Source organism: Acanthochromis polyacanthus, chromosome 11, assembly GCF_021347895.1.
Source record: "Acanthochromis polyacanthus isolate Apoly-LR-REF ecotype Palm Island chromosome 11, KAUST_Apoly_ChrSc, whole genome shotgun sequence".
NCBI lineage: Eukaryota > Metazoa > Chordata > Actinopteri > Pomacentridae > Acanthochromis > Acanthochromis polyacanthus.
In genome coordinates, this window is record NC_067123.1 from 2,355,767 (window position 1) to 2,370,863 (window position 15,097).

At 42.9% G+C, this 15,097-nt stretch overlaps 1 protein-coding gene across 2 annotated transcripts in view; it reads right to left on the minus strand.

Annotated features, from left to right (window-relative positions):
* The window catches only part of nedd9 (neural precursor cell expressed, developmentally down-regulated 9), a 62,403-nt gene that overhangs the window by 17,306 nt on the left and 30,000 nt on the right, over positions 1–15,097 (minus strand). For both annotated transcript variants that reach the window (XM_051955658.1, XM_051955657.1), the window contains exon 2: positions 9,516–9,935. In XM_051955658.1, coding sequence (XP_051811618.1) covers positions 9,516–9,929 — 414 coding nt within the window. In that variant the 5' untranslated portion in view covers positions 9,930–9,935. The remainder of the gene's footprint in view (positions 1–9,515; positions 9,936–15,097) is intronic.

Consider the following 15,097-nt stretch of genomic DNA (forward strand, 5'->3'; position numbering starts at 1 on the left):
CTTTTGGATCACGGGCCTCATGTCGGACCCTCTGGAGGACTGCTTTTGGTCCACGGGTCTCATGTCGGACCCTCTGGAGGACCGCTTTTGGTCCACGGGTCTCATGTTGGACCCTCTGGAGGACCGCTTTTGGACCACGGGCCTCATGTTGGACCCTCTGGAGGACCGCTTTTGGACCACGGGCCTCATGTTGGACCCTCTGGAGGACCGCTTTTGGTCCACGGGCCTCATGTTGGTCCCTCTGGAGGACCGCTTTTGGACCACGGGCCTCATGTTGGACCCTCTGGAGGACCGCTTTTGGCCCACGGGCCTCATGTTGGACCCTCTGGAGGACCGCTTTTGGTCCACGGGCCTCATGTTGGACCCTCTGGAGGACCGCTTTTGGTCCACGGACCTCATGTTGGACCCTCTGGAGGACCGCTTTTGGTCCACGGGCCTCATGTTGGACCCTCTGGAGGACCGCTTTTGGTCCACGGGCCTCATGTTGGACCCTCTGGAGGACCGCTTTTGGACCACGGGCCTCATGTTGGACCCTCTGGAGGACCGCTTTTGGCCCACGGGCCTCATGTTGGACCCTCTGGAGGACCACTTTTGGTCCACGGGCCTCATGTTGGACACCCCTGGTTTAAAGAGTGAATGAAGAAAAACGTAACGACACTACCGGTCATATGCTAGCTAACGGTGCTCCTAAATATAACGTGTTTTCACTCTGAGGACTGTTGAATCTCAGTCTGATGATGTCTTCCAGCGTTGCTCCTCCTCCTCCAGCTAATTAATGCAGCTAATTAAGTTCTGAATCCGTCTCTGTAACACGTCCAAACAGCTAAACCCAAACAGACAGCGGCTTAATGAGCAGCATTAAAGGAGAACAGAGCCATTCTAGCTCTAATAAGGATCATCCTCTGTGATCAAAGCAGCTTTTTAATCCATGATTATCAGAAAAGAAGAAACGTTAAAAGACGTTTGCTTTCTAAGAAAAATACAGAAAATCCTCCGACTTCTCAGAAGGAGCAGGATGATGATGTGGAATGAGAAAAGATAACACCCAGTGGTCAGAAATACAGCCAAGTTCCAGCAGTAATGTGTTCCAAACTGCGGTTGAAAACTGTAAAATCTGATGTTTCTGAAGCCAAAAACAAGAATAACAACTAAAAACGGACTTCTGGTGATTAAACACTTTACAGCAGCTGAGAACAGATTTAACTTTACAATAATGCCCACGAGATTTACATTTTTACATTCAGAAAATCTGGTTGTCCTTGATTCCTGAAATCCCAAACTGGATGCATGGATGGATGGATGGAAGGATGGATGGATGGAAGAATGGATGGAAGGATGGATGGATGGATGTTGGATGGATGGATGGATGGATGGATGGATGGAAGGAAGAATGGATGGAAGGATGGATGGATGTCGGATGGATGGATGTCGGATGGATGGATAATGGATGGATGGATGATGGATGGATGGATGTTGGATGGATGGATGTTGGATGGATGAATGGATGGATGGATGGATGTTGGATGGATGGATAATGGATGGATGGATGATGGATGGATGGATGGCTGGATGGATGGATGGATGGAAGGATGGATGATGGATGAATGGATGGATGGATAATGGATGGATGATGCATGGATGGATGATGGATGGATGGATGATGGATGGATGAATGGATGGATGGATAAGTTAACTGTAATAGTAGAACTGTTGCTAACAGTGTTTTAATGCAACTTTGCAGAACAACTTCTTGTATCATTGAGCACGAATGAAACCAACCATCTTCACTGTTAGCATGCTAACATTGCTAAAGCACCACTGAGGCTGAACATCATCTGTTTGGAGGTATTTGTTCAGAAACCAATGTATTGGAAAACTGGAATTTTAAAATTATTTTTTGCCCTTTCATTGGCTTTATTAGACAGGTTAGTAGAGAACCAGACAGAAAAGTTGGGAGAAGAGCTCCAACAAAGGACCGTGAGTTGGAATCAAACCCAGGCTTCTGTGTAGGGGACTATAGTTACTTTTCATGGGTCGACCACTCAACCAGTTGGGCTTTCTGGACGCCTGAAGAACTGGAATTTTGAGGTGAGGATGATGAGATTAGGGCGAGCAGAGTTCTTCAGTTGATCCTCTGCAGTAGATGTCATGGCCGTCCATCCAGTCGTTGAGATATTCCAGTCGGTGGACCGACACACCAACATGGTCAAACTCCAGTGGTGAGCCTCTGACTGCCAGAACTGAGCTCAGTCTGGCTTCTTAGATGCAAATAGTTCCTGGTGTTCTGTGTCCTCGGCGATGTGAAACTGAATCCGTTTGGGTTTTGGATCGCTGGTCGGATAAAAAAAGGACACGTCAGTTTGGGTTTTCGTAAATGGTCTCCTGTCTTCTCCCGTCCTTCCTCTGCTACTTCATCACTTTCTCTGCTTTCAACTTTCCACAGGAGAAAGTCCTCTCAGTGTTCTCACCGCAGAGCACATTACTGCTGCTGATTTATGACCTCAGCTCAGCGATTCATCACCGACGCAACAATGGAGCGAAGGAGCCGGCCTCCTCAGGAAGGAATAACTCACTGATCCGCCGCCGTGATTCGGCAGAAAAACTACGGCCGAGGCAAACAAACACGCCATTCATTACACCTGACCTGGATTCTTTGAAAGGAGGGTTTTATCAAGGTGGACGGCACGCCCAGCCGCTCTGCAGTTATCAGACGCTTCCTGGAGCTGGGTGAGGGTTTATTGGTCCTTTTGTTGCACCTCTTTGTGGCAGATTGGATCTATGGGATGGAGGAAATGCCCATACAAGGAGCCGACCTCCAGAAGGCAGGAAGTGAGGAATGAAAAGACGTCTGGAAGGAGTCGATAAGAGTCAATATGTGAACTCTGAGCCGTCCTCAGTGAGGTCAGAGTCACAGGAGGAAGCTTCTTCTCTGACTGACTCATTTGTAAAACTCTTCTAGGATTCATTCCTCCTTATTTGTGTCTGTATTCCAAAGAACAAACAGCTGCTGACATTCAGCTCTACTCTGGACTTTGCCGCCCGACCGGCATGAAATACTTTAAAGACTGAAATGAGAGTCAAACTCATTCTAGTCCAGGTTCCACATCCAGTCCAGTCTGATCTCCAGTGGACCAGACCAGTAAAACCAGTAAAACCAGTAAAACCACAGCATAATAACCTGTAAATAACCACAACTCCTCATGGTTCCTTTGTTTTAGTGCAGAAATGTTCACATTTAAGGAATTATCTTTTTACTAAACATCATGAACAACCTGAAATGTCTCAGTTTATCATTTCCACATCACAACTTCCAGATCACAGAGTGTCTACAAAGGAACACAACATTTAGTCACCTGGAACTGAAGCAGAGAGGATTTACTGGAGGATCACAACCACAAAAGAAGACAAAAAAAGACACAAAACAACAAAAACATTACAAAAATGATACACAATATGAAAAAATGAGACAAATGGCAAGAAACAAAATAAAAAAGAGAAAACATTAGACAAAAAAGTTACAAAATGACAAAAAAATGGGCAAGTGAGACAAAACCCCCACAAAACAACAAAAATGATACACAAAACAATGAATAAAGCAAAATGCAAGATGACAAAAATAAGACAAAAAACACAAACGAGACAAAAAAAGAAACACAAAATGACAAAATGAGACAAACGACAAAAGTCAGACCAAAAAAGACAAAAAACAACAAAAACAAGACAAAATATTACAAAATGACAAAAAATGAGGCAAACGACAAAAATGAGACGAGAAATATGAATGAAGCAAAACACAAAATGACAAAAATAAGACAAAAAACATATGTGAGACAAAAAAGGACACGCAAAATGACAAAAACATGAGACAAAGGACAAAAAAAGACAAAAAACTACAAAAACAGACAAAATATTACAACAATGAGACGCAAAGCGACAAAAGAACAATAAACAATGTAGTATTTTACTTTGTGAGCCGAACAACTTGTCATGATCTAGAAATGATTTTAAATTTATAGTTTTACTAATTTACAATCTGCAGTTAATGTCTTCTCTGGAATTTTTACACTTTGAGGACCGGATTGGACCCTCTGGAGGACCACTTTTGGACCACGGGCCTCATGTTGGACCCTCTGGAGGACCACTTTTGGACCACGGGCCTCATGCTGGACCCTCTGGAGGACCGCTTTTGGTCCATGGGCCTCATGTTGGACCCTCTGGAGGACCACTTTTGGTCCATGGGCCTCATGTTGGACCCTCTGGAGGACCACTTTTGGTCCATGGGCCTCATGTTGGACCCTCTGGAGGACCACTTTTGGACCACGGGCCTCATGCTGGACCCTCTGGAGGACCGCTTTTGGTCCACGGGCCTCATGTTGGACCCTCTGGAGGACCGCTTTTGGTCCATGGGCCTCATGTTGGACCCTCTGGAGGACCGCTTTTGGTCCATGGGCCTCATGTTGGACCCTCTGGAGGACCACTTTTGGTCCATGGGCCTCATGTTGGACCCTCTGGAGGACCACTTTTGGACCACGGGCCTCATGTTGGACCCTCTGGTTTAGAGCCCTCCGTTACATGAAACCATTGAACAGTACTGGTGTTTTTAAATGATCATTTATTGTCTGTTTATTGACTGTCGCCTCTTCGTCGTTGTTTTATGATATGTGCTGCTGACCTCCAGGTCACCTTCCTGAAACAGATCCTGGGTTTTCTGTTTGGTATAATGTAGAATCGAGGAAACGGGAACTGTGTTGGTGAAACAGACACACCTCTCAGAGCTGCTGCAGAAAGAGGAAGTGAAGAGCAGCAGCAGAGATGAGAAACGTCGGCTGCTCCTTCCTTCCATGAGAGGAGGCTCTTTGTGTGGCCGAAGCTTCAGGCATCTGCTCCACACCGTCCAGCCTGGAGGCCTGATGGAGGGGGCACCAGCAGCAGCAGGGTCACCCAAGGACAAGGCCATCAAACCAGTGGCAGCGAGCGCCAAGCCTCAGTGTGCCTTTATATACCAGCGCTAACCCACACCACATGAAGGGAAGAAGCAGCCGCCAATCTGGATCTGCACTGAGGGCTGGCATGCAACCCTGCAGCACACAGGAGGCCTCTGGAGGAATATGAGAGGGATTATCAGGCTAGGAAGCCAGCATCAGCCTCAGGAATCACCGGGAAACCAAATGCATGTTTGCACTTGACAACAAGAAAATGTCTGTTTTCCTTCGGCTGCTTCGGTTCTTTAGTACATGACAGAGTGAACGCTCCAACCTGTCATCAGAACCACCGAACAACAGCTAGCTGCAGTAAACAGGACTCAGTCTGATGTGTTCAAGAGCAAAGGTCAGGCTCTAGTTTCACATCAACAACAAATACCTCCAAAAATACCACGACACATGGAGTACAGCGAGGTTTACTCTTTAAATATCTTCAAAGTACCTCAAAATAGAAACCAGAGGGTCCATCTGTGTCAGTTTAGACAGAATTTAGGAAACACTACCGTTCAAAAGCTAGGAGTCACTCAGAAATGTCCTTATTTTGGAAAGAAAAGCATTTTTTTTCAATGAAGACGAACTTAAATGAATGATAAATCCAGTATAGACATTGTTATTGTGGTAAACGACTGTTCTAGCTGTAAACAGCTGATTTTCAATGGAATATCTCCATAGGGGTACAGAGGAACATTTCCAGCAACCATCACTCCTGTGTTCTAATGCTGCATTGTGTTAGCTAATGGTGCTGAAAGGCTCATTGACGACTAGAAAACCCTTGTGCAGTTATGTTAGCACATGGATAAAAGTGGGAGTTTCATGGAAATCATGGAATTGTCTGAGCAACCCCAAACCTTTGAAGGGTAGTGTATAACCTATTCAGTAACTCATGCTTTTGCTTGTTTAGGGCAGAACTGTGTGACTTTTTGTACAATAACACAGGCGTTGTCTTACAAAAAAGTTAATTTCACAGACATTAAAAAACATCTTAATTCATTTCAAAATTCACAGGTTTTGCAGCTAAATCCTCACCTGTTCACTTGTTTATGGAAGCTAACATTAGCCAATATTAGCACATTTAGGTACTATGGGAAACTGGGTTTTAGCACATTAGCTACTAAATGGCTAGCCATTCCATTCACTAATATTAGCTCATGTAGGCTAACATAATTCACTATAGGTGAGTTAATACAGAAAATGTTAGCCAACATGTGCTAACATACAGCTAACATTAGCTACCACAAGCAACTGCTCAGTCTATTTGCTGATGACAGGTAATGTAGCTGACGTACGGATTAGCTAAAAAAAAAAAAGGTACTGGTTAACATTAGCTACCACAAGTTACATAAAGTCATTGAGTTGTTTATGGTAGCCGATATTATGGTAGGTAATGATAGCTCATGGTAGCCGATATTATGGTAGGTAATGATAGCTCATGGTAGCTAACATTAACAGAAATATTAGCTAGCATCTAGCAAATGCACAGTCAGTAGCGTGATAGGTAGCATTAGCTATCCTAAGGAACTGGACTGGAAGTAAATGTTAGCAAACCTTAGCTAACATTAAGTACAATAATTGACCTAAGTCATTCCATTCACTTAGCACTGGTTAAAGGAGTAGTTAAAGTTAGCGGTTAGCAACATGAAGCTAAACATTTCTAACGGACAGTACTGAGCCACTATGATGCATTCATGTCTTCTAGACTTTTGAAGCTGCATCTTCTTGGTTTAAATAAACCCGTTGAACAGCAGCAGTTAGCTCGTCTGTACGAATGAAGTCAGTGGTTGGTGTGTGATGAAACACTCTTCCTGTTTATTCAACTATTTAACGAGCTCTGGCACCTCACACCGGCTCATCCCTTCAGGATAAGGACAGTAATTATGTGCTGGATGAGCTTTTGTTATCCTGAGGGTTTTTTTTTTTTAACAAATCATCTCCAGCCATCACAGAAATGAGCTCAGGTGTGCATTTAGCAGGTAAACAGGCAGCAGGCGCCGGCAGCTTAGAGGACTTAAAGGGATTCACTGTGATAGAGTCAGACAGAGCCAGAGGCTGAGAGGAGAAGCTGTCAATCATCCTGCATGCACACACAAACACACACACACACAAACACACACACACACACACACACACACACACACACACACATACACACACACACACACACACACACGAACACCACTCTGTTCCATAACAGAACCAGCATTAAAAAGGCTTTGACGATAACATAGAAAATTAAATGTGCCTCTAACGTGAGCGTGTTTTGTGCTGTAATCATACTATTGGACTGATTAAATTATTATCAGTTAAAGTTTGCACCTGAATCTTACTTTTAATTTAATGAAACGCAGCTAAAGACGACAGTTTGTCCAGAAAGAGGTAAAAGTGAGACTTGCTAGGAAACTGAGCCGTGTTTATTTTCTCGGGCAGCCTGAGATATATACTTTAAATGAGATGCTGTCTAGCCAATAAAACAACAGATATATATTATGGACATGCTATTTGGACGGCTGTATATTTAGCTATACTGTAAACGGCCGAGCCAAGCGCAGTGGGTCTGCTAGCGGCCGTGTGTTCAGCATTTAAAAGCAGAAAAAAAGTACTTTCAGGCAGCTGGGCTCCACCAAAATCCAAAAAACAGCTCTGTGCTGTTTGCTTTTCCACAACTCTTTCCCATATTTGCTGCCTCTCTGTGGCTTGACTGGCTCTGCTGCACAGTGTGCCAGTATGAGCCGAATGGGAGCCGAGCACTAAAACACTACCCTGCTCTGTGGTGAGGCCAGGCCCGGCACACCCAGTCCACATCTCACATGGCAGACCCACAATCTGTGTGCAATCACACCGACGAAAGCAGGGCGGACAGGCAGGATGACAGGTCACGGTGTAAATGAGAAAATGCCACATCCTATCACATCTGACAGAGCTGAGTGTTAAATCCACCGTGGACTCAAAGACAGACAGACAGACCAGCATCCATTCTCTGTTTCTCTGAACCCACGTCACTGTCTCTGCCTTCGTGTCTGGTTAAAATATGGACATCTTTATCTTTCAGTTTAAAACACAATAAAAAAATAAGCGGACCCAAGCATGTCCACCAGGTGGCGCTGCAAGTGAGAGTGTATTTCAGCCTATTGATCTGATGAAGGCCGGACTCTGATCACATAAGTAAAATTTCAGGCAGAGTGAAGCATGTGCAGCTAGTTACACAGTACTTCCTGTCCATCCACCAGGTGGCGCTATGACTGTGACGGTATTCCAGCATATGGATGCGATGAGGGCAGGACTCTGATCATACGTGTAAAGTTTAAGGCAGATTGGAGCGTGTACAGTCTAGTCACACAGTACTTCCTGTTTCATGGCAAAACATCGAAATTCTGGGGGTCGTCATTTCCACGCCTTCAGACATTTATGGAGCATTTTTCTAACTTCTAATCACCCATGACTGTTGTACATCCTGGCCAAATTTCAGTTCTGTCGGGGTTACCCCATTTGAGTTTATAGTTATTGAAAATGTGCAAAAATTCATCAAAAATATGACACATAATTCAAAATGGCCAACTTCCTGTTGGGTTTTGGGTATGGGTGTCAATTACATTTTTGTGCATTTTGATGAATTAAATATGTGTATCAAACTTCATAGTTCATCTCATCTTGGATGAGAGGTGGAATGTCTTCAAAACCTACCAGAGACATCCAGTTGAACAATCCAGTTGTATCTCTACACAACCTCCGGTTTTCTTTCCACTAAAATAAATATTTTTACTCCACCAAGAAACACGGTGGAGTTATGTGATAATCGACAGTGGTCTGTCTGTCTGTCTGTCTGTCTGTCTGTCCGTCAGCAACATCATCAACAGTCATCCAGGTCATGGTGATCCTAAAATATCGATTTTTTTTTCCAGTCCTGATGTGTGGCAAAGTTGCACGTGTTTTCAAGTATGTATAGGCCGCCAAATTTGAGTTTCCAAAAATGGGAAAATAATGCTGCTACCATAGGGTCTTCGCGCCGTTCGATGCTCGTACCCTAATAACTGCCTGAGAATTCAGATGGAAAACAAACCCACCTGAGAAACTCAAGAAATAATCATAAATTGTTATTTATCAAGTGTAAATGGCAAACAGTTGCTTTTTCCAGCTTAAAATGTGACCATCTGCTGCTTTCTCCATTTTTTCTTTGTTGTAAACTGAATATTTTTAGGTTTTTCAGCGATGGTTGGACAAAACAAGTGCAAAATATTCCAGGGTTTTCGATTTTTTAACTACAGATTTGGTATTTTGTGCCACAGGAATCATAAATCCAGAGGTGTTCCTTCCCACCAATCCCTTCAGCAGCTGGTTTCACTGATGAGTTCCTCCCTCTACTTTAAGGATCAGGGAAATCAGCTGCTTGAAATGAAAACCTGCAAATTATTGGCTCTCCACAGTGGGTGGTTTCTCATCCCTGAACTGAATTAATCAAAAAATGAACCGGCAGATTAACAGATACTGAAAGTAGTTATTATTTCAGGCTCCAGGGAAACACAGAGCCTCCTGTCTTACCTTGTTTGGTGTTTTATCAGCAGCTAATGTGCTCCTTGGTGGGACCTGGTAGACTTCCTGTCCTGGAGGAACCTGGTAGATGCTCTGCTGCTGCTGCTGCTGCTGCTGCTGCTGTGGACTCTGCATGGATGAAGGCATGTGGTAGAGCCCTGAAGCTCCAGAAGCAGCCTTCTGCTGGAAGCTCTGAGGGGGTGACTGGGCGGCGCTGGCGGCCGATGGCTGAGCCTCGAACATGGGTCCGATCAGCAGCTTCAGGCGGTTCCCGGGAGCGATACCTTGGCGGCCGTGCAGGGAGCAGAGCCACCAGCCCTCCAGGCCGCCGGTGTTCTGCTCAATGACGGTCAGGATGTCCCCCTTACGGAAGGCCAGCTCCTCGGGGGACTCGGGCACGTTGTCGTACAACGCTTTGGCCATCAGGTTCTGCAGAGAAAAAGGTAAAAGACGGTTAATTATTAGTATTATTACTCCACCAAGGGACGCAGCAGAGTTTTGTGACGATTGGCGTTGAAGTCCAGTGGACATCTCTGGTAGGTTCTTGAAGACGTTTCATCTCTCATCTTGAATGAGAGGTGAAACGTCTTCAAGAACCTACCAGAGATGTCCAGTTGAACAATCTTGCTGTTTTTCTAGACAACCTCCAGTTTTCTTTTCTCTAAAATTCATATTTTTACTCCGTCAAGGAACACAGTGGAGTTATATGATGATCAGCATACGTTTGTCCGTCTTTTAGCAACATTATCAACAATCATCCAGGTTATGGTGATTGTAGGAGCTTCAAACTGCTAGCCTGGCTCTAGCAGAAAGCTTCTCTAACGTCCAATAATTACTACGCCAAGGAATGCATATGGCCAATATGATAGAAATTTTTCTAAAACAACTTAAAAATTGTCCAAAGTAACTTAAAACCTTCCAGGTTTCCTTAAAATGGTCTAAAATGAGCCCCCCAAAAATGAAAAATCTAAATGATAAAAACTCAGTCAAGTTTTCAAAATAAGCAAAATAACTTCAATCCTGTCCAGGTTTACTATAAAGTGGCTAAAATGTCCAATCTGACTCTAAACTGGTCCAAAATACTTTGAAAATTTTTTAAACCGACTCAAAAATTGTCCAAAATGTTTCACAATACGCCACCATTCAACAGTTTGGGGTCACCCAGAAAATTCCATGTTTTCCATGAAAACTAGCTAAAATAGTCATTTACTACATTAAAAATGTCTACACTGGATTTATCATTCATTTAATGTTATCTTCATTGAAAAAATGCATTTCTTTCAACAATATTTCTAAGAGACCGTAAATCTTTAAACAGTAAGACTGATGTCTGATGAATAAATAACTACAGCCAGTGAGCTCAGCAGAATGACAGGACCAGGTGGAACCAGCTGTGTCGGTTCTACTGTGAACAGTTCACACGTTGCTTGTCTGCAAAAAACTAGGTGTTAAAACAACAAGTGTTTGTGGCTGGTTTCAAAAAAGTCACGAGACTCATAAACCCCCCCACAAAACCACACTTTGACTTAAAGTTTGCAACACGTGGTGTAGTTATTGGTTGGTTTTAGTTGTTTCGTCTTCTGTTTTTCATTACTTCTGTTCTGGATGCATCCTTTGGTTTTTCTTTTTAAATGTTTTTATAGAATGTTCGCTGTTTTATGCAGTTTAAATGGAGTTTTGTACTTTTGATAGTTCAAAAATGAAATAAAACACACTTTGTCATGAGTCAGAGCTTTACATTCAGACTTTGGATGGACATAAGTCAGCTGGTTTCCCTGTGTTCAGTCTTCATGCTAAGCGAAGCTAACGAGCTGCTGGATCTGGCTCGTATTTACTGTGCAGACGTGACACAGTATCAGCTCATCTAACTGTTCACTATAAGGTAATTAGGAGTACTTTAAGTGTCAGAGTCTTCCTTTATACCTCCACCGGTTTGGTGAATGACTTGCTGGTGAACTTTGGGCAGATTAGCCATTAGCCTGCAGCTTTGCACCAGATGTCTTCCAAACCAAATCTGAACTTGATGGGATTTTCTCAGCCGGCACTGTGCTCCAGGGCACAGTTATCTAAGGGTCCGGAGAGGGTTGAGGGATAATGACTCAAAACCACAGATCCTGGTGATAGGAAAAGCCCCGGAGCGTGCCGCTTCTGTGTCTGAGTGAGGCATTTAAGGCTAATTGCCTCAGTAAATGCATCAATCTTTTTCCTGTAGCCTCTATTCAGCCAGAGAAGAAGTTAACTGAGCATGAATACGCCTTTTCAACTGCTGATGCTCACGATTTGAACTCCTGGGAGCTGCCCAGCACAACAACAGTCCTGTACTTCCAGCCATGCAAGCTCCATAAACACAATTAGAGGTTAAGCACCTTGCTCCAGGGCACCTTCACGGTACCGACGGCGGGAGAGCACAGGGCTTGTTGCTCAGTTTTCCCACTTTGTCTGTGATTCATGCCAACAACCAGCCTTTGTCGTGGCTTTTTTTCCCCCTTTTAAGCTTCTTTTAAACTTTAACGAGACTCAGCTTCTTGACTCATGTGTGAAAAAGTTCAAAACGAAACCTCTGTTTGGCTCAAAAATACAACAAAAAGCATTAAACCAGAGTTCAAAGACTGTTTCTTGCATGTCTGCTGAAGATTCCTGGACCGCTTCCTTCTATCACAGCTGACCATCCAAAGAAACAATTGCTCAAAATTGCATCAGTTCATGAGTCAGAATTGGAAAACGCAAATTATATCAATATATTGGCATAATTACCCACAATAACCAGCTGTAGGGTCAGATGGATCTCATAAAGGCAGTAAAAAGAAGCAACACACCCCTCATTTGTTCAGTTATTGCCTCTTGTTAAGCAGTAAAATGAAAATATGTATAATGAAGACGAACCAAAATCTTTTGAATCTTCAGCACAGTGAGCTGGATTCTGTTTGTAAGTAGGGCTGGGACTTTAATTCATTAATATTGATTGATTACAGAAAAAATAACACATTTATTCGCACCTTTCTCTAATTTCTGTCCCACCGGTAACACTGATGAACACTCCAGCCCAGTAGGTGGCGCTAATGAGCCAAAAGTCTGCTTTTCAGCCGTGAAGAAGCTCCACAGGACACTGAGTGACAGCAGAACGTTTGGTGAACAGTGAAGGAAGACGAGACACATTGAGCTTGTTGGGAGAAACGTTTTCTTTTAAAAATCTTGGATAAAAACGTGGTTGTGTGTAAATTGTACAACAGAGTTTTCTGATGACCTCAATGCAAAACATGTTGCTGTTAGCACCAGAGCTAACGTTAGCTACGACAGTCCTGCTACAGACAACAGGCCAGTTTTTTTAAGACATTGAAAGTGCTTAAGTTCAGAAAAAGTCTTAATATGTTGTTGGTTTATGACGTCATCAGCTTACGACGTTTCATCGTTACATCAGAACTGGTTATGTGGAACTAGTTCAAGAGTGGAGCGGATCCTATCAGACGGCTTTGTCTCCATTCTCTGGTTGTACTCCACCTTGGATTGTGCTACATTCACTAACGTTTTACCTTCATTATGGCTCCCAGCGTAAGTCAGACTCTTCTGACGCTTGGAAGAAAAGGAAAGCCGTCTCCATGGAAGAGATATTAGATGGAATAAAACGTTCAAGTTGTAAAAAGAGGTCAGCATGTTCTGTTATCTTCTTGTAAAATGATTCATACATGCATGACAGTCATTGGTACTCATGACTTTTCCTAAGAACTGATAGATATTGTGATGCACGGAACAGCTTTGTTTACATTTTAGCTGGAATTCTGACTCGCAGAACTCGACTGATGTTGGAGTACCGTTACCCCCTGTAAACATCTCAACCTGTCCTCCAATTCATACGACCGCATCGGTCGTTTGCACCGTGCACCGGAATACGACCTATGCGGTCGTATGAACGTTTGCGCCCCTACGGGGAAAACGAACGCATTACGGGATTTAATTCGCGAAACGGCTTTTCCGTCGCAAAACGGCTTTTTTCTCACTTTCCCAACACGTTTTTAGGGTTATGGTTAAGGTTAGGGTTAGGGATAGGGACAGGGATAGTGTTAGATAAAAGTTTGTTCATGATGACGTTTCACCTGCGACTCCAGAGTGTCGATATTTACTCAACCGCCAGAGGTCGCATAGTCAAAACGTAACACTGGGTCGTAATACGGGCGTGTACAGACGACCTATGTGGTCGTTTTTGGTTTGAGGACAGGCTCAAACATCTATAACTGCACTCTGAGTTTGCAGTAATCTGTGAACGTAATAGACAGGTGAAAAATGCACAGATAAATAGAAATGAAACAAACATTTTTGTTGTTTAAGTTAAGACCAGTGACGTAGCTTCCGCATCAGGTGCAGTTTGAACAGTTGGTGCGTTGTGTTTTGTGTTTCTGTGTGCTTCGGTGCTTGGCTTTAGACCTTTTTCTGGATTTATCGACCACTGATCTTGGGTTAAGGACACTGGACTGGCTGCTGAGACCCTTGGTAAATGGTCGACCGCTGCCTGGCTTTCGACAGCGAATTGTATTACGCACTGAGAAAGTTGTCAAGCTAATATCCGGCTAGCAGACGAGCTGCTAAACAATCGCCTTGTTGCTCGTCAGCATTGAGCAGGAATACAGCACTGCTTTTGACTGCGACGGTCCAGCTGGAAACAAGCCTCAGCTCATGTCAACCAACTTTTATTTAAACTGAAAAACTTTGCTTACCGAGGCAAATATTGACAAAAATGCGATTAACCGTTCTGTCGTCCTGCAGGTCTTATTGACCTGTTTTAACGTTTGAAAATGTGGGGGGAAAAAAATATTTTCACAATGAAAACTTCCATATTTTCAACATTCTTGAGAAATTTTTGAACATTTTTTGGTGGAAAAAAGAAATGTTAAAAAAATGATTCTTTAAGAACATTCGGAAAAAAATCAACCAAAATCCAGCGAATTTCGTAGGACTTTGGTTGATTTTTTGGTGAAAGAAAATATTGGAACTGTTACTGATTTATATGGAATCACTTTAGAAATAAATTATTTATTTTTTGAAAATATTTACAATTTATATATATATTTAAATTGTATTTTTTTTTGATAAATTTAGGGACTTTGTAAAATAAATCTTTTAAGAAATCTTTGGAATTTTCTTCCTGAACATTTTTCTTTTTTTTTTAATATAAATTTGGGGGATTTTTTGGCTGAATTTTTGGATTTTTTTCGGACAAGGGAACAATATTTTTTGGTGCTCGTAAATGACAACAGGAGGGTTAGTTAATCATAAAGCCTCTAATTAATTAGATAAATATTTCACTTGTGTCCCACCACTAATCATAGGAGATGAGAAATCAGTCAAATGTGGATCAAAATGAAATATTTTAGCAGAAAGTTTGACTTACAGCATCTGAATGCCGCTGCTCAGAGGAAACACTTTCATTGATCTGCTGCAGTTTAATTTAGCTCCGTGTTGTCAGGGTGCTTTCACACCTGTTAGTCCGTTAGAGTGGTTCGTTTGGACCCAAAAGTTGCTACAATGTTGCTATTTTCAACTGGTTCAGTTCGCATTCACACCAGTGTTTTCGCAGTTGAACCAACTACGATGAATGT